The sequence below is a fragment of the Heloderma suspectum genome, chromosome 5 (assembly GCF_057233095.1).
Source record: "Heloderma suspectum isolate Gila_16-S chromosome 5, 16-S_ref, whole genome shotgun sequence".
Classification (NCBI taxonomy): domain Eukaryota; kingdom Metazoa; phylum Chordata; class Lepidosauria; order Squamata; family Helodermatidae; genus Heloderma; species Heloderma suspectum.
Window position 1 is genome coordinate 11,651,900 of NC_139462.1, and position 24,498 is coordinate 11,676,397.

Consider the following 24,498-nt stretch of genomic DNA (forward strand, 5'->3'; position numbering starts at 1 on the left):
TTGCACTCGGGAACTACAGGTAAAGCATTGTGTGTTTTTACCAAAAAAACAAAACAAAACCCACCATCCATCCTTTTTACTCAAATGGTAACCTGTCTGATTATCTTGATGAGAGAGAGAGGCACCTGTCTGATTTTGCATTTTTAAAAAGGAAACACATGTAGAATCAGAATGTTTTGAAAGAACACTTTGTGGGCTGGCCGTAGAATGAGGTGACATGTAGGCTGGTCATCGAATGGGGTGAGTGCAGGGAGCAGGAGCAACGTATTGCAGTTATTATTGCCAAAGGGGACAGAAATTTAAAGGGGGCAGAAATAAAACGATGAAGTGGTTTTGTTGGCCAGTTTTGCTGTTTGCTGGTACAGATGCCATTAAGTACAATCAGCAGCCCTGGCCATCCAGGGTTGTGCCTTTTCCCCTAGTGGCTTGCTATAGCAACTAGAAGGATTCTTTCACCACCCTGTGTGCAAAGGTAGCTTGCTGCATTATAGCGAAGATTTTACTCCTGAGCCAAAAACACACACTGAGCTTCCACCACTGCAAATGGGTTTGAGGCCTCCTCTTGCCTTTCATCAGTGCTCTGTAGGGCACAGAGTGATGGATTCCCTTACTTTTGGGAGCTGCTGCATAAAACTGTGGGTGGGAGGTGGACACTATGAGATCTGAAAGAAGCCTTTGAAGAATTTGGGACATGAGGAGAAGAGCAGGAAATGGCAATTTCAGGCAGGCTTCTGTTTCCCCTATCCCTACCCCTAGATCACCAACTGAGATCTTACGTCGGGGACCATTTTGATGCAGGGAGAGAGAGAGAGATTCTTCAGGGCTTGGAGGGTTTTTTTTTGGGGGGGGGTGGAGTGGTAGCTCTTAAAGCGACTTGCAGGGAAGCTGTGCTTCTAAGCCTTCTGCAGTTTTGACAAAGTGACATATGTGCCATGGGAATGTAATGCTTCCCCAGTCAGGTCAGCCCCCAATAGACTATGCAGTAATTTTATAGGTAGCATATTGAGGGGGGTGGGGGATAATTTTAACTGTCACACTTTTAAATTCAACAGTAACATGATACAACTAGCTACAGACTTCTCAGACCAACAGGTTAATTTAAACGTGTGCATCTATGTAGCATATCTGGAGCCCAGCTTTTGTGGCTTGACTCTATATAGGCAAGAGAGAGGAGATTGAGAGAGAGACAGAGATTAAATACATGCTTCCCACCCCTATATAGGTTAACAATTCAGGTAATGTACACCAGTCTGTAAAAACTGTAAATGCTATTTTGCTTTTATTTTAAACATATTTTTGTAGTAGTTTTACAAAAAAAATCAATAATTGGTACTTCTTTTTTTTACACTCTCAGATTTGTTCTCGGAATATTGACAGAAAGAGAGCTGTTATGTGAAATATTTTATTTCTTTTTGAAAGTTGAATGTCTTGAAGGTTTTAAGCCACAATAAAGCTAAAAGATCAAGTCTTTTTTTAATTTTTTGGGGGGACAGCTCCTCTTTTTAACAATTTCAGCAAACAAGGGCACTGGTAAGCACAAGTCAACCCTCATCCAACTGTCCTTTTCATTTGCCCACTGCTATTTGGCACACTGTGTTAAATCCCCCACCGGAAAAGAATTAAATCACACCTCGCATTCCCTGGCTGGCTGCTGGTGGCAAGTGCAGGATCCATACTCATTAATGATCACCAGAGCACCTTCAATGTGGTTGGGTTTGTAATCAACGTAATACTCCTGGGCTGACATGGCAGCCATTTGATGCATGGTTTGTTTTTGTTTCTGCTTTCTACGCTGTGTCACAAAACACTGTCTCAGTTGCCTAAGGCTGGCTGGGAAACACTTCCATGAAACGTACAACACCAAAACCACTATGAGGAAAGAGAAGATGAGGGCCATGGTCCCTGTTACCACCTTGTGAATCTGAACGGCGTTCTCGGCATTCTCGTTGGGCATAGTTACCGTGACGGCATTTGTCGTTCTATCCCCTTCGGTATCCTGCATGTCGTAGCTGAGAGTGGCAGGGCTGTAGCTAAATGTTTGGTCACTGTTGTTTGCTACAGCAGACAGCAGGTCAATGTCAGTTGTTGGGTCTGTTGCATCTTCACATAAGTGAAAAGCATATACTGCATCTAAGACATCCTCACCCTGGGCATATTCAGGGGTGGAACACAGTAGGTTGCTGTCGTAGCGGCCCTTAAAGTTGCTCAGCCATGAGGCCAAGGCACAGATGTTACGGCCACAATCCCAGACATTTGCAGAAAGGCTGATGCTCATGAGGGACTTCCAGGAGTTGAGGATTCTTGGGTGAATGTAGGTGAGCCTGTTGGAATCCAGCTGGAGTGACTGGAGGTGAGGTACACTTTCAAAAACATGAGGTTCCATGTATTCGATCTCATTGCCTGAGAGATCCATTTTTTCTAATTTCCATATCCAGTCCAAGGAATTCACCACAATAGTGACCTTATTCCTCCGTAGGCAGAGGGAGTGCAAGGAGAGGAGCCTTGGAAAATGGGCCAAATTCACTTTTACCAAGTCATTGTGCTCAAGGTGCAACTCGGTGAGTTTGAACAAGCCTGCAAATGAGTTTCGAGCCAGGCTTTTCAACTGATTGTATCCTATGTCAAGAAACTTCAGGCTGCGGCAGTCTTGGAAGATTCGAACGGGAACAAACTTGATGGCGTTGGACCGCATGTGCAAAGTCGTCAGCTTCCGCAACCCATGAAACAGGTCCGGTTCCAAAGCCTGCAGATTATTGTAGGATAAATCCACACTGCGCAAGTTTGGCATGGGCCGGAAGGTGGTGTTGGGCAGTTGTGTGATTTTGTTGGAACTCAGGGTGAGTTCTTTTACTCTCCGCAGCTTCTGAAAGGCATTTTCCTCCACTGAGCAAATGTGATTGTGATCCAGATAGAGCCACGTGAGTTGCATTAACCCTGTGAACTGTCCATCATGCAGCTCAGAAAGGCTGTTGTACCGCAACGACAAGCCCATCACGCCCGACAGGTTGTGCGGCATCTCTGTGAGATTCAGCGACTCGCAGTACAAAAGCCTGCCTTCACACCGACAGAGCTGCGGACACCCACTATTCACGGCTGGAAGCATTTTGAAAAAGATACCCAGTGTGCACAAGATTAACCCTGGGGGCTTCCTCAACAGCCAGTTTAAACAGACACCAATAAGAAGGAAATCCATTAGCAAGAATATCCCCAAATGTGCTTGAGAATGTCCATTGACTCTTTTGTTCGTCAGTTTCCCTTTTTTGTACAAATTCTACATCATATTGTATGTCAGTCAGGGGGCAAGGGGACAGGGACGAGGCAAAAACAAGAGTAGCATTGGGCCAAGTATTTCACTTTTGGGGATTTTTGTTTTTTGTTGTTGTTTTTAGGGAAAAAGCAGCATGCAGAAATCTGTACAGCATTAAAGTTCAGAGGCATTCAAAAGGTACAAGGGATTTTGTCCATTTTAGATGCCGCAGCAAAGGAAAGAACAATTAAAAAAATTTCTCTCTTCACGAAAGAATGAAATTAAAAAGTGTCTTACCCACCCTTTTCCAGAGAGTGACAACCTCCATTCAGCAGCTTCCTTTGTGTTTGGACTTAATTATATGCAGGGCTAAAAAAGAGCTCTCTGTTGCTACAAATTCTGTCTCTTTCGGCTTTCTGCGAGGCTGGCAGGCTCACAATGTCTCACTTTGCTTCGTCTCAAAGGGTGAGAGGCATGTCCAGCTAGCTTTTTTTTTCCTCCCTTATTTTTAAGCTGACTCCCAGGACCTTCAAGTTTCAGAAGTATGGGCATAAGGGTCGATCTTCCTTCCTTTCTCTCTCTCTCTCCCCCTCTTTCCTTTTTCTCTGCAGTTAATACTGTGACGTGGGGAGTGAGAGAGGAGGATAAAAAAAAGAAAAGAAAAGAAAGAAGCCCCTTCCAAAACTCTTTACTTAACAGCTCCCCAGGATTTGACAATCTCTTTAATGTCCATCATTGGAGACGAGCGGCAACAACCTTTTTTACTCCACTGAGACAGCTTACAATTCATTCACTGGCCAGACCGGCTAAAGATGGCTTTATTTCCCATTCCTGGTTCGCTTTGCTTGTTAGAAGATGCTTAGAGCAGAGAGAGAAACAGAGAGAGACAGCAAGGATCCCTTCCTTCCAGCCGAGCAGTATGTAGCTACAGCATGCAGAGGCACCTAGCGCTCAATGAGTGTCGTAAGCTGTTCATGATTGTATGCCTGCGCCGTGCTTCGCAGACATGGGCAAATGGAAAAAGGGGTGGGCATAAAACCAACATTTTAGTGAACCAGTAAAGGAATATATGTTCTCTGATGAAATGGAAAATACTTTAAGCCCCTCTCACCATTGCTCAAATACACACACACACGCGTAAATCGACAGCTGCAGCGGCAAGGCATTTCTAAGGAGGAAACTATGAATTTAGATGCCCTTTTCTTTCTCTTTGTTTAAAGGGTCCGAGTGCATAAGGCACATAGAGATACAGACTGGGATGGGTGGATGTGTTCAGCTTCCTGACTTTCTGGAGGAATCTGTGCAAATTACGACCTTTGGATTATGCGCTATTGTTGGAGGTTTTGACTTTTCATTTCATTCCTTAGGGAGAGGTGTGTGTTTGTGGGCACTCTGTTTTGTTTTTCATTCCAGTGCATGTGTTTGGGAGAGCGAGTGAAGCATCTTGCTGCTTTCTCTCCCCCCCCCCCTCACCCAAATGAAAGTGAGGCTCTTGCAAATCTGACTGGCTGTGTGTGAGATTGAATCCTGTTTGATGGTCTCACCCTGCTGCATTAAAGAAAGAGAAAAGAATGTGTTTCGCATTCTTGCTAATGGCATATTTGTGACAAAAATTTTCAGCGCTATATGCTACAGCACACAAAAGAGTGATTCATGTGTTTAGAATGCTGCATATATGAATCAATCTACCATGCAGTTTACTTCTGGTATGTGTGTGTGTGTGTGTGTAGTGTTGGAAGGGGGGGGCAGAATTAGACCCCCCAGCTTTCTAAGATTGTGCTGCTGTTTTGTGAAATGGACCAAGAAATGCCTGCCTGCTAATTTTCAGCCATCATTAGGTATGGAAAAGGCCATTGTTGACAAGCATTTTCTGCATCCTTTACTGACTTAGAGAAGAGGTGCTGCTCTGTTGCCAGGGCAATGCTATCCAATCCTTTGCCCATTTTGCAAACACACCTGAAAGTCTGCCGATGGCGAATGCTTTTGGAGCAGGCGATTCAAGCTTAAAGATTTTCACACATGCATTCTTTTTCCTAGCACCATCGATGTATTCTAGAGTGTTGAATAAAATAGGCATGTCCCTCAAGAGCTGTTCCACTGAGGTAGGTGAGACTAGGGGGAGGGGGGCATCATGTTGTCACTGACAACAGTATTTACTGAGATCTTGGTTGCTTCTGAATTTGTTTGAATATGCTTTGATGCATGCATTCAGCATCTAGTAGAAAAGAAAAGAAAAGAGGAAGTTAAATGAGTTCAAATGTCAATTTCTAGGGAAATCCCCCAAACATAGCCCATGGAAAATATTACCAAAGAAGAAGAGTAGGGAAACATTCTGGCATAGTGTGTAAGTTCAAAAATATGGATTTTTTTTTCCAAAGTTGAATCTGACCTTTTCAGCATCTCCTTCTTGTGTATTTTAATATGCAGAACTGGACACACAAGCAAAATGCAAAGCTTTAATCCCAACCCAAATGCATCTTCTTCTTTTTGGGGGGTGGGGGTGGGGGTGGGGGGGATGGAATACTCAGACTCCTCCTCCTCCTTCTTTATTCCCTGCACAGGCGGTCCTGTGCTGCCGGTCCCGTGCACTGGTAGCTGTGTATACAAAACCAGCAGGGGAGTTGGTTGAAGGCAGGCAGGGGGAAAGTTGTAAAATGCATTGCCAAAGGCTTCGCAGATGTACTAGACGGTAATGGGTCTGGATACACCTGGACGATTGCTTCCGCCACAGAGCTTCTGGTTGCATCGGCACTGCAGGTTTTCATGGGTTAAGGGAGCAAACATCTTGCCCGCTCAAAGGATTTTCACTATCCTGTGCAAATGGAGACTCAGTGAATGTGCCTTTTTTGAAGAATCTGTTGAACAGTTTTTAGTGATGTGCATGCATGAGCGAGAGAGAGAGAGAGAGACTGAATGTTTACATGATCAGGACTTGTATTAAAACAACCTCTTTATCTCATTTTCAGTTTCTGATTTCTTTATCAATGCGAGATGCTCTGATGGATAAAAAAGGAAAAGAATAGGTGGCTAAAATTTGGAAGCTGCCTTATACCATCAGATCATTGGACCATGTATCTCAATATGGTCTACACTGACTGGCAACAATTCTCTGGGGTTTCAGACAAGAGACCTGTTCAGGCCCACCTGGAGATATCGGAGACTGAAGCCAGAATGTTTTCCATATAAAGTATGTGCTCTACCGATCATTTTCAGCCTTTCCCCGTGACTCAACAAAGTTGGGATAAATGTATATAAACCAGGGCTGGGCACCTTCTCAGGGTTGTGGGGATGTATTGCTCCCCCTGGAAACGACTGGGGACTGTGCCACAATCCCATCTCTGAATTTGCTGTGGTGGCAGCAAACATGGTGGCAATTTTTCAGGGAAACGAGGCACATGGGGAGTGTGTTCTTTGTCTCCCAGAAGAGCTGTACTTCTGGGCGGCTGCCAGGAGAGTAATTCAGCTTGCAAACAAGGTGTATGCTCCCCATGCACCTTGTTCCCCTGCAAAATCAATACAATTTTTGCTACCACCTCAGCAAATTCAGCAGCTGCAGTAGGAGGGGGACTCAACAGGACCCACAAAAACGGCCGTGGGGTGTTGAGTGTAGCTCGTGGGCCATGTCTTGTAGGCAAACATGTGATGTTCAAGCTTCTTGGGGGTCTCTGAATTCTCCCTCAAAGCTCGGTTCACCTCGTTCACATTCCTGAACGCAAGATTTTTTCTTTTCTTTTCTTTTTTAGAACAGGGAAAATGTTCATTTTACTTTGGGGGAAAATGCACATGTTTAGAAGTGCACACTCAAATGTGCACTTTCTCCCCATTCAATGAAGTGTGAGAAACGTGTATTTTCTGAACAGGCTCACAAGTTTGGAAGTGTGCCAACATTTTCTCTGAAAATGTGCACATGTTTGCGTTTGGAGATGTGAATGGGGCTTGTTCAACTGTTTTGCAAACGCAGATGAAATGGTCATACATCCCTAGTTTCTTGCCTACCCCTGGTGTAAACTGTGACAGGATTGAACCGCCTGGAGAGCTTCAGCTAATGAGTGGTATAGAAATGTAATAAATCAATAAAATAATTGTTCCTTTTTCAGCACTGCCCTCTGCAAGTTTACTCAAAAGTAACTCTCACTGTGTTTAGTGGGGCTTGTTCCCTGGTACTTAAGCGCAGGACTGCAGCCGTTTTGTGCAAAACTGGGCAGAGTACAGAACTCCCTTCAAAACGTGCAAGCATGACACAAGATGGGCAACAATAGGAGTGCAATGAAAACAAAGCTAGAATCCTTTCTTCATGTAAGTAGGGATTGTTATCTTATCTTGTGAGTCAACCTTCTCAGGTATCCTGGATCATGTAAACAGAGATGTGTTTTCTAGCCATGTCAGTGTCTCACTTAAATGCTGGTAATGCATATTGCATAGAACGTTGAGTGTGAACACAAGAGACATGGATTTCAAAGTCCTGTTCATCCATTACTCTTGATTTTCATCCTCCTGACTGTTTGGGAGTATTGGTGAGTGACCTACATTTTGACCATCACAGAGTTATTGGTGAACAAGAGAAGAAGTGTAGAGCACCATGAACACAGAAGTGGTCTTTATAAAGTAAAATTTACTCTGCTAGTCATAGGCCATAGAACATCCAGAATAAAATCCCTCTCACAAGTAGGAGCAGACTCCCATTATATGGTGTTCCAACATTTCCCCCAGCATTTTGTTTTTAATGAAAAAAGGCAGCTACTGGAAGCTGCAATTAGGAGTAGAGGAGGTGGAGCAGAAGTGGTGTGTAAACATTCCCCTACCTGATGCCTTTCCTCTGAAATATACGCACACACATTCTCAAGGTGTTTTCCTCCCAACAGGGGAAAAGATACATGGACCTATATATTGCATCCCCTAAAACAGAGGTTCCCAACCTTTTTTGGAGTCAGTGGGCACATTTGACATTTTGAGAAAGTGTTGTGGGGACTCTCACAAAATGGCTGACATGGGAATTGCTCATCGCTAAAATGGCTGCCATGGGCATGGCTAGTCCCAAAACACTCATTTCCCAGAAGGCAGTGAGACTAAAAGAAAAGTAACTTGGCCAAGAACCTAAGTACGAAGCCGCAAGGGGGTCTGACCTCCAAAACACAAAACCACTCCATTGAAACCAAACAAAGACGGTGCTGGAGGGCAGCACTTTGTTTTGCAGCATGGCAACCTCCCTAATAACATAACATAACATAACAACAACAACAATAAATGTTTTTGAAAATTAAAATCAGGAGAGGCAGAGTGCCTTGTAGGCACCAACAGACGAGCTCATTGGTGCCCATGGGTACCTCGCTGGCTGTAATTTGAGAAGAAAATCTGGGTTAGTTCGTATCCCCTCCCCCTCTGTACTTCTGTTGGAAGCCTCCAGTGGCCGCTTTTTTTTATTTTTATTTTAAAAAACCCAGCAACAACAGCATACACCTTGGGGGAAATTATACAAAATCCCATGGACTGTGTTCATGGAATAGCTCAATGGCTCCAAAGGAACAAAATCATATCATATAGTGTTTGCCAAAGTGCTAGTGTAAACTCTTGCTACAGAAGCTATTCTTACATTGCAATCCTATGCACACTTACTTGGGAGTAAGCTCCATTGGACTCAATGAAATTTTATTCATAGGGTTGTGCTACACTGCTACTTTATGCCAGGCAGCACTTGTTACAGACATAACAGATCTTTCAAAAGGTGATTGCATCCTACTCATCAGATGTCAGACTTGGCTCCTGTGCAGGTGATGATGGAGGTGAGGTGGCAGGAATCTGTAGTCAAGAAGAGCAGGTCTCCAAGTTGCTTAGACAAGTGAGCATTCTCATCCCAGATGCTTTACAAGAGAGTCAGGAAGTATGGACTCGATGGCCTTGTAGGCTCCTTCCAACCCTACTATTCTATGATTCTATGATCACCCAACATTGCTGGGCAGAGTCTATTTTGCTTTACTCTAGCTCCTTGGCCAGAGGAGGGTGATTGATCTTTTTCCCCACGTGCCATCCTTAGGTGTATATGAGAATTTTGTTTTGCTTCATAAGAACATAAGAGCCCTGCTGGATTAGATCAAGGGTCCATCTAATCCAGCATTCTGTTCACACAGTGGCTGTCACATTTCCCTTGGGCCCCCTCTTTCCTGATGCACTCTCAAACACAAATAGAGAGGCTTCAGTCTCAGGCCTTTAATTCATTATCAACAGGTTCATTACAGATGCAAATCCTTGAAGACTCTCAGGCTACAAAGGAAGGCCTCCAGGGGATTTACATGGGAACATGGGACTTGCCTGCAGTGTGAAGTGAGGCTGGCGGGCTAGACTAACCTAGGGAGGGATGTCCCGCCCTTCCCTACGTCGCCTCTCATGCATTGCTAACTGGGTTGACAGTCTGAGCTCTGCCCCTGATGTTTCCCTCTTAGCTCTGTGCCGTAGTCTAGCAACTCTTAGGTCACAGCCCCCGCTCTCCTCCTCCTCCCGGCTTCTCACAGGGGTGGGGAGGGGGGGTGTCAGGCCCGGCCACCTGGGAGTTAGTAACCTGAGAAGCACGCCTACCCATTTCTGAACTGGCTTGGGAAAATGCATCCCCCGGTTCTGGCTGTTCCTCTTCTGAATCTGAGCTGCTAACTATCTCCCTGTGCTCAGAATCAATCCTGACATCGGCCAACCAGCTGTCGACTGGGAACCCACAAGCAGGGCATGAGCGCAACAGCACCCAACTTCATTTTGGACTCGGATTTGCATCGTTTGCAACTCCAAATGCAAGTAGGGATGTTAGAGAAATCCGCCGCGGATTCAAATGAGGCTGGATTCTTTGGAATCAACCGGAGCCCTTTGCCTCCATGCCGATTACCATTCTGTGGAATCCGGTCTCAGGAATCCGCGGCGGATCAGCCCCACTTACCTCCTTTCCTGGAGGATTCCGCACGGGATGGCATGGCTACTTGTTGCTTGTTGCACCAGGAGCCCTTCGCCTCCTCGCCGATTGCCCGTAGACCTATATGCAAAATAGAGCCATAAATCTTGCATATACGCCTATGGACACATAGACTTATACGCAAGATTCACGGCTCTATTTTGCGAATAAATCTATTGGGACATCCTGCTGATCACCATTAAAAAAAAAAAAAGCAATCGGCGCGGAGGCGAAGGGCTCCCGTTGATTCAGGTAAGTGGCCCTCGGCTCTGTGGAATCCTTGCGGAGTGGAGCCACTCCACGAGGATTCTCAGGGGGGGGGGAGGAACAGTTCACCTCCCCCCCCCCAGATTCCCCACCATCTGTTCTGGTGGGGAATCCGTACATCCCCAATTGCAAGTGCATTTTTTGGTGGGGAAAGCTCGCATATTCCCAAATGTATTCATGTTCAAACCTGTACACTTTGAAAGAATTTGTATTTTTCAAAAAATATGTGTTTTCACATTTTGGTCTATGGGGAAAAGTATGCACTGAAAAAAAATATGTTCTGAAATGTGCCCTTTCCCCATTAGAACAAAAAAGAAAAAAAGAAAAGAAAAAGCAGATTGTAATCTAAAAAGGGAGCAAGGTAGGCCGAGCTTTGAGGTGGAACTTGAGGCTCACTGATCCTACCATCCATAGCGATCCTTCAGTTCACCAGCAAAAGACCTACTGTAGGTTTGAGGCTGACATTAGGAACTGCACAGCTCCAAGGAACATAAAGATAATCGAATCCAGCCCTGTTCCCAATTCCGAGTCCTTCAGTGACTGAACACAAAGGAGTACTGCACATTCCTGTGTTATAGTATGCCATGTTGCAGCACTGAATGGAGCACACCATATTGGAAATGTCTGCAGGCAAGCCACACAACAATCCAGATGGTTCACACAGGTTGGCAAAGTCACTCAGTGCAATTAAAGACCATCTACCCCCATGTGGTCCAGCACTCCTCATTAAACGGACCAATCAAAACATTCCTTCCTGGGTCTCTCTCTGATGGTGGTCAAACTCATAGACAGACAGACAGACAGACTACATTTTTTGTATTGGAAGAACTTACTTGTAAACCAATTACTCTGGAAGAGGCTCCATTCTTCCTTTCTTTTTCTTTCTTTTTCACTTTCAGCTCTCACTGTTGCTAAAATCTTATGTTCCCACATTCTTCCCAAAGATTTAATTTTTGTGAACCGCTCAGAGAGCTTCGGCTATTGGGCGGTATAGAAATAAATAAATAAATAAGATAAACATGAAGGCATATATATTAGAAGATTTAAATGAGGGGGGGTTATTAAAAGTTAGCTGTCAGGAGGTAAATGTACATGCATTTTAAAGCAGACTGACTAAATCTATGCAAATCAGGATGCATAAGATCAATTTAATTACACTTTTCTTGGGGGAAAGTAAGCTGAAAAGCCATATTGGTAGCATAGGTGCAATTGAGACTGAATATATTCCCTCCATTCTGCTTCCTATGCCATCCAAGGATGTATAATACATCCCTGTTATTCCAGTCAAATTTGTGAAATCCTATTATGTTGAAAACTAGAGAACATGTATGTTTTTCTAGTTTTAAAACCCATACACTTCAAGGCTTCTTCTACCTACCTACAATGTGGGACCTACTTTTTACTTTTTTATTGTATGTAAGCCTGTTTCTCCTTCTGTATAGGATGACGAGATGCAAAAGAGGTGAAGGTTCTTCTACCTTCACTAGCTATGTAAAAAGATAATTTCAACAGGTCTCTGTTGTTATGTAGGAGAAGGTTGTTTGCTTGCTTGCTTGCTTTATTTCTTTAGAGCAGTTGTGGGTAATTTGTGGCCCTCTGGATTTTTTTGGCCTACTGCTCCCATCAGCCCTAGCCAGCACAGCTCATGGTGAGGGCTGATGGGACTTGTAAGCCAAAACTTGTAGAGAGCCACAAGTTGGCCACCCATGCTTTAGAGCCATCATGATTGAGTGCTGCCCTCCAGTGTGTTGGACTACAGCTCCCATCATTCCCAGAAAGTCCAACACATACACAGGATGCCATGTTGGGAAAGGCTGGTATATATAGTGGTTAAAATGTGAGGCTAGGAGTTGGGAGTCCCAGGTTCAAAACCCAACTCAGCCACACAGCTTCCTGGGTGACCATGGGCAAGTCACTTTTCTTATCCAAATCTACCTTGCAGGATTGTTGTGAGGAGTAAGGAGGAAAACTAGTGCTGTGCCAAAAATGTCTCCCACATTTTTTCCAACCATTCTCATTCAATTTGATAGAAGAGAAATTGCTTCTGAAAAGAAATTCAGTGGTGAAGAAATTTCAGAGAAATTCTCCTGGGTTGGGTTTGGGTTTCTTGGGCCTACCTTACTTAGGAGCAGGGGTGCAGTGGTGGGGGATCTCACAGGGACGAAGACCTGGGACTTTTTTAAGAGCCAGGTCTCAGCCAGGTCCCTCCCACTCCCAGCCTCCCGCTGTGGGCCAGGCTCTTCCAGCCATCACTTCCCCTTCCCTGCCACCGACTCGAGTGGGGGTGAAGCTTCCATAGAGTATCATATTCTGAAAACCTAAAATGTTTGTGTTTGAGTGAGTGAGTGAGTGAAAAAGATTTTAGCACCCCTGCATTTTTTCTCAAAATGCCCAATTGAAATACCATTGCCTTACTCTCAGCTGCACTGTTTTTGGATCCCAGTTGAAGGTTGTATATCTTACAAGGTTGTGTAATCTTAGAAGGGGGCGTGGCTTTGAGGGGGCGTGGCTGTGACTGTCACGAAGGGACCCTGCACTTCTGAATTTGCCACCACGCTGCTGCGTAGGAGGTGGCTGAGTGCACACAAGTGTCCTGTTTTTCATTTTACAGTCACCTCTCTTGCTGCCTGTGGCCTCCTCAGCTTCCAACACTTCAATTAAAGCCCAGTTTAAGACACCATGAAGTAATCCCTCCCATAGGGCTATTCAGATCAGGACACGCAGGCAACCTGGGAGTCTGGCTGTGATTAGGTGAGCTCAAAAACACCACAAAAATCAGTTATAAAGCATCCTGAATGAGGAAGAAAAATGGAAGCCTCTTTCATGGTGTGGGGGGAAAAGTTTCAGGAACTTGGAGGACAGATTTTGGCAGAGCACTAACACCACCTCATCCCTGGACTTGCATTGTGGTGGATGCAAACTGGGGGCTAGCCTGCCAAGACAGTTTATTTATTTATTTATTTATTTATTTATTGCATTTATACCCCGCCTTTCTCCCTCTTGCAAGGAACTCAAGGCGGCTTACATTATCCTCCTCCTCACCATTGTATCCTCACAACAACAACCCTGTGATGTAGGTTGGGCTGAGAGTCTGTGACTGGCCCAAAGTCACCCAGTAAGCTTCCATGGCCAAGTGGGGACTAGAACCCGGATCTCCCGGCTCCCAGTCCGTCACTCTCACCACTACACTACACTACACTGGCTCCAGTTGATGCTGTTGCAGCACGAAACCCCCCAAAACCCTTAGCAAAAAAGAAAGCAGCTGTGCTACAAGCCCCACCAATGGGGAGCCCTGCCTGGGAGAAACTGTTGAGAATGTCTCCTCCCCCGGGAGAAATTTGGTGAAATTATGTCCCAGATTTATCTGCCCAGAAGTAAGGTAGAGAATTTCAAGAGGCCATTTGTGCACAGCTCTAAGGAAAACCTGATATGTCACCCTGAGTTTCTTGGACTGAGCAGGATAAAAACAGGCATACGTATACACTGGATGTGCCTGATCTTGTCTGATCTTGGAAGCTAAGCAGGGTCAGCCCTGGTTAGTACTTGGATGGGAGACCGCATGGGAATCAGGCTTCCTGCACAGAGCAGTGGGTTGGACTCGATGGTCTTGTAGGCCCCTTCCAACCCTATGATTCTATGCTTATACACACACACACACACACACACACTGTTTTAAAAAGAATGAAATAGATCATTTTGTACTGGTGGGGAATGTTGTTTTAATTTGCTATGTGTTTCATGCTGATACATGTATTTACTCATATTAATAGCCACCCTGAGCCTTCCCTATTAGGGAAATGAAATCATTGTTTTATTCCAGGCAAAGCAGCACACAGAAGTTATCACAACCCACAAATCTTGTAAAAGGTTCACTGACATTGTGTCAAAGTCAAAGTGGTAGTAGATTGTACGGCGCTTTGGGATGTTAGTGTCTTCTAATGCTGCAGTACTTGAACCCGTTAAAGGGTAGGAAGAACTGGTACAGAACTGTGACTACTGACTCCCCTAACTTACCGACCCATCTCTCCATGATGTTTCCCTTGGGATTCCAACAGAAAATATGGGTCTAGAAAATAGCAAGGGAAGTTCCACTTGCACAATGAGGTTTTCTAACTTCCAGCTGCAACCCTTTGTGGCCCATTGCAAAGTTATTTCTGAGGTTCAGGGGACCATCTTAAAGAGCATTGGATGTGATGGGTAGGGATGGATAGATCAGACTATTTCATTCATTCATTCATTCTATTTCTATACCACCCAATAGCTGAAGCTCTGGTCCATGTCAATTTCACATGTGCCCGTTCATAAATCAGTTATGTCCTGTTTCCATATTAGAGAGCAATCCTGTGGTCCCTGCAGAGCCTCTTAGAGACCATAGAATTTTTTGGAGACATTGTAGACACTGCTACAAAATCCGATCCCCTCTTAATCAAACAGTAGACTTTCTCCGGCTTGTATTTTCTAAGCTAGATCCATCACTGTGTTATAAAAATGGAATTTGAGTGGTGATTTTAATTTCCCTTTGTGGCTAGCAATGGAAAAACTCAAACTTTGATCTTTACTCTGTCGTCTTTAATTTCCAAGTGCACTGAACCGTGGTGCATTTTATAAAGGGAACATTTATAAAGAAAGAACTGGGGAGGGAAAAACGACTTCAAAAGTAGTAAGTTAAATGAGTTATTTCTCTGATATTTACATCTGGAGCACTGCTGACATTTGGTGCGTGGCCTCTGCTAAATGGGATTTTTAAGAGAATTTCAGTTGAACAAGGACCAAGTAAGTTAGATTAACATGGCATTTGACCTGCTCCCCCTGCTTACAAAAAAAGAAGTTGCTAATTTTCAGTCCAACAGAACTTCAAGGTGTTGTGATAAGTGTAATTAAATTTCAAGCTGTTGCTTCATTACCACATTGCATGTGTTATCCTCTTTAGGTCGTGGATCTGCTCATTAAGATCACCCTATTTATTTTGACAATGTTCCAAATACACATTCACTCACATAGATACAGCTTTTGTTATCACCTGTAGCTTCCCAGATAGCAAATGTGTAACTCCAAAATCTGTTAAGGAGGTGACCTACATTTAAAATAGTGGGTGGAACTGTTGTTGTTGTTGTTGTTGTTGTTGTTGTTATTATTGGAATGTAATAGTTTTCCAGGATTTTTCACTACATTATCTGACAAAATCCAGACCAACTGTTCTATAACAATGTCCGACACCTGTGACATTTCAGTGTTCTCTTTATAAGAGCCTCTCTATTTGCCTTCTCTTGTTTAACTTCTTTACAAGAGTGGGCAGGATACAGATTGTCAGAAAGCTGGAATGGAGGTTAAGTTAATAGACACTGTGTGGGGAACCCACAACCGGGGAGAGAGCATCCCCCAATAATTCTTCCCCCCGGAGAATTTGTTAATGATTTGTCAGATTTTAACTTTTTAAAAACAAATCTGGCTCTTATATCCGGATACTACCACCAATTTGTATGGCTGAATGATATTTCTTCATTTCAGTCATTCTGCATTAATGGGACAAATGCAAAACCCACAATTAGGAAATGTAACACAGAGGGCCTACATTCAAGAACAGAAGATTAAAACTTGGCACTGCTTGCTTCAAGCTTCTTGAGGAATATATTCCTTTATGGTCAACAATCTAGGGAAGAGATAGAACAGGCAACACATCTGCAACATCAAAGCATACATTTATCCATCAGGTTTTATTCTCCTGCTGTATATAACTCTGATACAAATGCCAGAACACCAGAATGAGTAACTTGACAAGAGAAGTGAATCCTCAGGCTGGTTATGTGAGTCAATCATTTTGAATCAGAGGTCCATGTGGGCAGTGGTGCATACATGGGGCTTTTTGCATGCAGGCTTCCCCATGGGTTCAAATCTATGTGCACCATGAACTCCTTCCACTAAAAAAGAATGGCGAAAGCCTTAATTCAGAGAGGAAGCCAATGGGTCCACTTGGAAACCCTACTTTTACAGCACATTGCTATGTCTGAGTGAATCCTATAGAAACTAAAGCAGGGGTGGACACTTGTTTTGGCCTACAACTTCCAGCATTTCTCACCATTGACTATGCTGGCTAGGGCTGGTGGGAGTGATAGGCCAAAACATCTGGAGGGCCACAAGTTGCCCATCCATGCTCTAAAGTCTTTGTGCAATTTGCAGCTCAAGAGCATTACAATGTTAAAAATAGAGGGAAGGTAGCAGTAATCTGTACTGGTCTTTCCATCACTTGCTTCACTGTCCTGATAGTCATTTCAGATCAGTTAATTCTCTGTAAAATACTTTCCAACTATTAACTTACCCATTCTCATGATAACCCCATGAGAGTTACATAATTCAATGTTATGTTCATTTTGCGGCTTGGGAACGCCTCTGAGAGGATAGCAACTTGCCCAGGGACCCGCTATTGGGTGAGATTTGAACCTATAGCTAACTCTCTCTCTCTCTCTCTCTCTCTCCCCTTTCTAGACCTCAGTGCCCCTGTCATCTCATCCAAAAAGATCTGATAACATGCTAATGAGCATGGCTGCCAAGGCTTTTTAAAACATATTAAGATCTCTCCCCCTTTCCTATGCATCCCAGTGCAGTAGAGACTGCAAAAACTGAAATTGTCTTGAACCCTTTTCCAAAGTGTGTGTGTGTGTGTGTGGGGAACATGGGGGGGGGGCTGCAGAGTGTGCTAAATGTCCCAGCTTGTTGCTGCTTTCTGCCCCATGAATTTGTTAGCGATTTGTCAGATTTTAACTACCCTAGAAGTCAGTCATCCTTCCCTTCTTTATTATAATTTCTTCCACTCCATCCTATTATCGATGTTTGTTTGAAGTGCACTACTCAGACATTCTGATTCAGTTAGTGACAGTGTCTGTCAAGCTATAATCTCTCCCTTTGGGACAGTGTCTAATGCTGTCCACAAGCCAGCTGGACCCACTGCTGGCACAAGGGGAAGCTAATGCTTCCAAAAGCAACTGGAAATGAGCCCAAACACTTGTTTCTGGAACAGAACAGGTCAGCATGGCTTATAGAAGGGTGCTCCACTGGCCTGCCCCATTCCAGAGACATGGGATTTTAACTCATTCCCAGGGTTGCTCTAGGAAGCGCTAGTAATGGTCCCACTGGTGCAACACCATAAGTGGAGGCACAGGAGCAGTATGGGATTCTGCCCAATATTTCCTTCATTGGGTTCTAGCTGCATGTAAGGAAGTGTGTGTATTCCTGTAGCAAACAAATTTTGCTCCCATTGACTAACTTCCTTTACCTGTGCTGCATTTTCCTGGAAGAACTAAATAGCTACCCTTTCCGTTTCAATGCCCAAAGATCTTCAATCAACTGTGCTTTTCAAATATTGACAGTTAGGAACCTAGGAAGTTGCCTTGTACTGAGTGAAACCACTGGCCCATTTAGGTCATTACTGTCTATGCTGACATGCAATGGCATTCCAGGGTTTCAGAAAGGAGTCTTTCACAGCCCTACCTGGAGGGATCGAACCTGGGATCTTTTGCATGTAAAGCATGTGCTCTACCACTGAGCTACAGCCTTCAGATATACTGGTTCTCCTTACAGCGGAAGGGAGGGAAAGGAGGATAGTGAAGCTCAAAGCTTAGTGCAGTTTAGTTTAGTTTAGTTATATCCTGTTTTTCTGGTAAATCAAAATATCTTGCCATAAAAGTACAAAATACACCATACAGAGTAAAACCAATGGAAAACAGCACATCCATTGTAACAATGACAGCAGTTCAGACAGCAAAAGCAGTACAGAAAATCTACCTCCCCCAAATCCAACAGCTAGCAGAATGAAAATTGCAAACACCAAATATCATACATTAAACGCCAGCCGATTATTTAAAAAGGTTAGTCTTAAGCCATCTGAAGATGGGGGAAAGGCAATAGACAAACCATACCCAAAAGGAAAATAAGGGGTCCTTGCAAAGCTGCTGTATAAAGAGAAGTAAAGGATGCTCATGTACTGTTGGAGAATTTACGAGGAATATTTCCCTCAAAGGTTTGGAAATGTTTTGCAATGTGCATGTGTTTTGCAATGCAGGATTTTTTTTAAAAAATGTCAGCTGTCATTCTTTGCACATTCCAGCAGATGGCAACTCCAGTCTTCCTGACATTTAATATCTACTACTGAAGTCAAAATATCTCTCCCCCACCCCCACCTCAATCTCTCATCTATATACATAGATAAGGCATAGATAGATACATGACTCAGTTCTATTTTTACTGGAATCACCCAGTAGAATCTGATTTTAGACCAACCAGAGAGAAATGGCTTGCAACCTTGAAATCAATAGAATAGCTTAACTATATATCTTTAAAAAAATTGATTTAGAGATTGCATTAGAAGGATTAGCAATTAAATGTACAGTAAATTTAAACAAGTATGGAGACTTGGCAAGGCCAGTCTGTTCTTTACAACACTTGATCTTTGCTTATACTATTGAAATAGAGCATCCTCTCTTGCTTATGGGCAAGTGCTTTAACTTCTATGTTTATGAATTCCTTGATCAAACATGTACAATATACGAAGAATGATATCTTGTCTCCAGAGATTAAGAAAATGCTGGCGTAAATTTATTTAGAATATAGTTATTTTGAATGGGAGCTAAGCGTGTTGAAATAATTGAACTGAAATAATTACAATGACTTGGGTCATGTCATGTTGCTGTAAATTTACAGTGGTGTAAGTGAGCCTAGAATGATCCAATTCTCCATCCCTCTCCTGTAGAAACCAGTGCTACACTCAGCCTCTTGTACTTTGCCTTTTAAAATCTTTTCCTTCAGCTGTTGCCTCCTTAATCGTTCCCCTCCAAATCTGCATCTGGCTTGGTGCAGTCTTGCCTGCAGAACCTGCAGCAGCAACCAACCTCAGCATCCTCCCCTGAAGAAACACCAGTTATCCGCTACAAATAGGCCTGGAACAGAGCCGTTCTGGTGCTATTCATTGTAGAGACTAATGAGGTCAGTCAGGCAGAAGGTTCCTGTCTCTGTTGATCCAGACTGTAGTCTGATTTTCAAATGGCTTCCCCTGTCTGGAAGGGCCTTACTTTGTAAATTTCTTGATGATGGATGGGGTAAGAAGGAGGGATGAGTGTTGTTATCGTTTATGGAATATTCTGCTAACTTCCAAGGCTAGGGTCTCCATGTGCCAGTAGATGGGAGCTAAGTATTTATTCTCTGGGTGCCCACAAGCCTTCCTTCCCCACCTCATTTGAATTGCATTTAAATTTTTGTTTTTGTTTTTTGACTGGGAGGTTGGCATGCTGCAGTGCAAGGTACTGCCCTCCAGTGCCAGATTTCTTTGGGTTCAAAAGTGTGTTAATAATTTTTGGAGCTCAGACTCCCACCTCTGCCTTTACTTAGGTTCTTGGGCAAGTTACTTTTATTTTTAGTCTTGCTAGTTTGCCTTCCAAGAAATGAGTGTTTTGTGACCAGCCATGCCCACCATGGAAGCCCTTTTAGGAATGAGAAACCCCCATGGCATCCATTTTGTGAGAGTACCCATGACACTCCCTCAACATTACAATTGTGCCTACTGACCCAAAAAGGTTGGGGACCCCAGTTCTAAGCCCAACCCACCTCACAGGGTTGTTGTTGTGAGGATAAAATGGAGAGGAGGAGGATAATGTAAGCCGCCTTGGGTTCCTTGCGAGAGGAAGAAACACCACTATGAAATACTGACTCTCAAGTGGGAGGTCTGGCATGCAACTGAGGGACAACAACTGGGGGAGAAATTGAAAATAAGCCAAAGGCCTAAACTCCAGCTATCTCAGTGGTGGGGTAAGGGAACACCTCCAAGATGATAGGACTCCAGGGCTATCTTAGAGGTGTTTCCCAGCTATCCACCGAAGGAGAAGGCAAACCCAGAAATGCAGGCTTATATAGTGTTTCCTTTGTTCTGGAAATGGCCTTCGAATATGTCATACTTGCATGGGGCTAGCCATGATCTTGGTCAGCCTGACTGAGTTTTCTGTAACAAATTAGTGATCAAGCTAATTAAATATCTTTTTGGATGCCGTTGTGTCATCTCTGGAAAGAATCTCCAAGAACCCAAGGAACTGACTTTTCAGATTATATACAGGTCCTGGGTCTATTGCTGCTAAGTGGTTTGTTTCTCATTATCGCATTTAGTGCTACAGCAGCGACTGCACCAGAGTCTTCATTAAAACTTGCTTAAGGCTAGCATTTTCCCCCAGGTCAATAATGAGTTTATAGGAATAAATGTTGAAGCTGTATCTCTTCTAGCTACTGGAGTGAATTATGTTTCGTTGGGGGCCCCAGGCCAACATTTCAAATTGGCCACAGGGTGCTTCATCAAAAATTCTATTTCTGCATTGAAAGACTGCATGCATTTGTTAGGAAATACAGAGCATGCAAGAGGATGTGTGTGTATACGGGTGGGGGTGGGGAGTAAGATCTCTACCTTAGTTTCAGTTAAACTGCAAAACATACTAAAGGTGCAATCCTGCATCCCCAAGGCAGTGTCTGGGGGAGATAGGGTTTTTCTGTTTCCTGGCAGCACTACAAGCTCCTAGCCAGGAAACCGTGCTCCCTGCCCTCTCTCCCTCATAGACAGGACGGAGAGAACTGTCATAACGGCTCATAACATGGAGCATTGATAGGGTGAAAAGAGGGTGTTCCCAGGGCAGGGAGAAGAGGAGACTGCAGAAGCTGTTTTAGACAGTTTCCTATGTGGTCTTCAGCCCCATTCCTGCCCCCTCCCTGAAGCCGTGCTTAGACACTCAGAACTGGGCATCTAAGGCAAACTGCAGGGCAGCCTAAGCATGAAGGAATCCTCTCCTCTGTGCTTTATCCAGCCTGCATTGGACAGGCGATCACCTCTGACTTCAGAGGATGTCGGAGGCAACTGTCTATCTCAATAGGATAGTGCCCTAATGAACTGTTCCAAGCCATTGTGTTTCCTCACACACACACTGGTGCAGAATGCAGTTCTGAAATGAATGTTTGAGCTTCCATGCACTGGTGAAGGGGTTGGCAGATTTTAGAAAGGGCAACACAAAGAATCGCCCTTTATTATTATTATTTTATTATTTATTATTGCATTTATACCCTGCCTTTTTTCCTCTTGCAAGGAACCCAAGGCAGCTTACATTATCCTCCTCCTCTCCGTTGTATCCTCTCACAACAACAACCCTGTGAGTTAGGTTGGGCTGAGAGTCTGTGACCGGCCCAAAGTCACCCAGTGAGCTTCCATGGCCGAGTGGGAACTAGAACCCGGATCTCCCGGCTCCCAGTCCAACACTCTTGCCACTACACTACATTGGCTCTTTAGGACGTGTGACACCACTTCTGAAAAATTGCTTAGCAGAGTTGGGTGAAGTCGATGTCACTTTGGCCATGTCACTATGTCAAGGCCATGTCCACTGTACGTCTGTCCTGGCCCATTTCTGTGACTTTAAAAAAAAAAAAAATTCTGCAGGAACACTTGCATGTAATTACTGTATGTGTTACAATACATATTTTCTCTTTCAAAAATGCATTTCTAAAGACATCCCCCCCCAATACACATTTCAAACATATTTTGATAAACATTTTGACCTCAGAACTGTGTTATAATGTTTAGGAAATGCAAACGTTGGTGGGTGACTGCATTCTAATTTGCATATTAGTCCAGGATCAGGACTGTTTTTTTATCAGAGTTCTCAAAGACCAAATGTCTCAAGCATCCCTGGTTCAGGACAGCTATAGCCTTGCCTGCATCTGATGAAAAAGGGAGCTATGGCTGGGTGTCATCCGCATACTGTTGGCACCTCAGACCTCCTGGATGACCTCTTCCATGTAGATGTTATACAGCATGGGAGGAATAATAGAACCCTGCAAAACCCCAAGGGATTGAGCAGTAATCTCCCAGCACCATCTTCTGCACCATTTGAGAAGGTGCAGAACCACCACCAAACAGTGTTGCCCTCACCCAGACAGCAGAACGATACTATGATTTATGCTACTGTAAGCTGTTGAGAGCTCCAGGAGAGCTCCATTACCCAATATTTGGAAGTGGGTAATGATTTGAATGTGGTACTTGTGCAACAGTGTGTAATTCCTGTATCTCATCAAACAAGAAAGAATGGAATGAAATCATGATCCTAAAGCTGCTTCTGTATGTAGGCTCTGTAGGATAATAATATGAATCTCATTTCTTTCCATGGGTCTTGTAGTAGGCAGTAGATTGCTTAGGACAAGAATCAGGCTGTAGACAGACTTACCAGACATAGTATATCCATCCCAGGCTTACTGTAATCAGTTCCTGACTAGGCCAGTGCTTTGAGTACAGCTGGCAGGATACCGTGTTGCATTATCCAGATAATGGACTGGAAGCCAGGCTCTTGGGATGTATACTTTGCCCAAATAATTGAAGGGCTGCAGACCACTTACCGATCACTATGGAACTCTATTCCATGTCTGAGCAGGGCTCTGAAGCATGACTACCCAGAAGCCCAGGTACCTCCCTATCAGCTAGGGGGCTGAACTGCAGACCCCAAGATTCCTGGCTCAAGCCACAGATTGCATCTAGCGTGACTAAATATGTTTAAATACTTTGCCAGATGGGCTTGGGTAGCCGTTCCCAACATGGTGCTCTCCAGATCTGTTGGATTACAACTCCCATTACCCCGCGCCACCAGGGACAAATGTGAGCGGTGATGGGACCTGAAATCCCAAACATCTAGAGGGAACCATGTTGGAAAAGTCTGGGCTAGGGTGTATTGTGCCTTGCAGGGCTAGCGAGCTGTGGTCCTGTTGTGGTTAAGAGCATAAGCTACAAGCGTTTCCCCAATTCAGATTTCAGCTCAACAGCTGCCATCAAGCAATCCAATCTCTCTGAGCACCCAGTTATAATACAGAGATAGCACCACCTGTCTACCATACAGGTCTGTTGTAAGGATAACTGAAATAATGTGTGTGATGCAGCCTGAGCAGTTAGGAAAAAATCTGTGTGTGTCACTTGTATTGAACAAAACCATTGATAAAAAATTGTGGTAGTACTATTAATATGTAGAGGAGCCAGCAATTAACTTTCCCCCTGAATCACTATACCAGGTTTGCATATGCATTTCCTTGTAATTTCCCCCCAGTCATTCAGACATGACTGTCTAATGGAGAAAAGAAATATAATAAAGAAGTTAATATATTTCAGGCTTGTCTGTTGCTGAGACAGAAATAGGAAGATAGGGAGAAGTTTAGCTCTACTACAAGTTGAGCTAAAGAATATACAGCCCAGTAGACATTTCATCATGTAGCTTCTGTGTAGCTGAAGGACTTTGTTGGCTAAAACAATTTAATAAAAATAAGACTGGGTAATAATTTCATCAAATATATTACTTTATTCAGCATTTACAGATTTGCACATTAATCTTTTTCATCATGCTGTTTGTTCTCAGAATCATGGTCAGCACGTTTTTATGGAAAGAAAATCCATTAAACTCAGTGGGACTTACTTCTGAGTAAGCACGTTTCGGATCAGGCCAGGGTCTCCTTCAGTAAGGCTTTATAATTTCAACTAGTGTGCAAATTCTTTTGGCTATCTGTATGCGTGGGTTTCTGATTTTACCGCTTTTAGTTGACAGATTGCATGTGGACGTCACTCTAATGATAAACTCTCATTTGAAGAATTATGAATGATGTTTGTTTATGAATGATGTTTGTATGCCACCACATAACACAAAGTTATTTGGATCGCTTACAATAAATAACTATACAACCATTTAAATACAAAATAAGACATGAAACCATAGAATAAAAAAAAAATACAACAAAAGAAAACTTCACAGCAACCCCAGAGTGAAACCACAGATTTTAAAATGGAGAGGCCCTAACTACATGGGTTATTTAAAATGCCTGGGTGAACAAATAAGCCTTTAACAGCAGCCAAAAGGTCACAAATATGGTGCCAGGCAAATCCCTCTTGGAAGGTTGTTCTATAACCAGGGTGCTGCTACCAAAAAGGCCCTCTTTCCTGGTGGCTACCTACTTCACTTCATATGGCGGGGGCACATGGAGCAGGGCCTCTGAAGAAGGTCTT

At 43.7% G+C, this 24,498-nt stretch overlaps 2 protein-coding genes across 4 annotated transcripts in view; one reads left to right on the forward strand and one right to left on the reverse strand.

Moving 5' to 3' along the window:
- Nucleotides 1–24,498, forward strand: part of CTNNA2 (catenin alpha 2) — an 857,198-nt gene that overhangs the window by 544,713 nt on the left and 287,987 nt on the right. The gene's annotated exons all lie outside the window — the stretch shown is intronic.
- Nucleotides 1,397–3,810, reverse strand: LRRTM1 (leucine rich repeat transmembrane neuronal 1). Its single transcript, XM_084860194.1, has one exon. It carries the CDS (start codon nt 3,191–3,193, stop codon nt 1,625–1,627), a length of 1,569 nt encoding a protein of 522 aa, XP_084716320.1. The 5' UTR covers nt 3,194–3,810; the 3' UTR covers nt 1,397–1,624.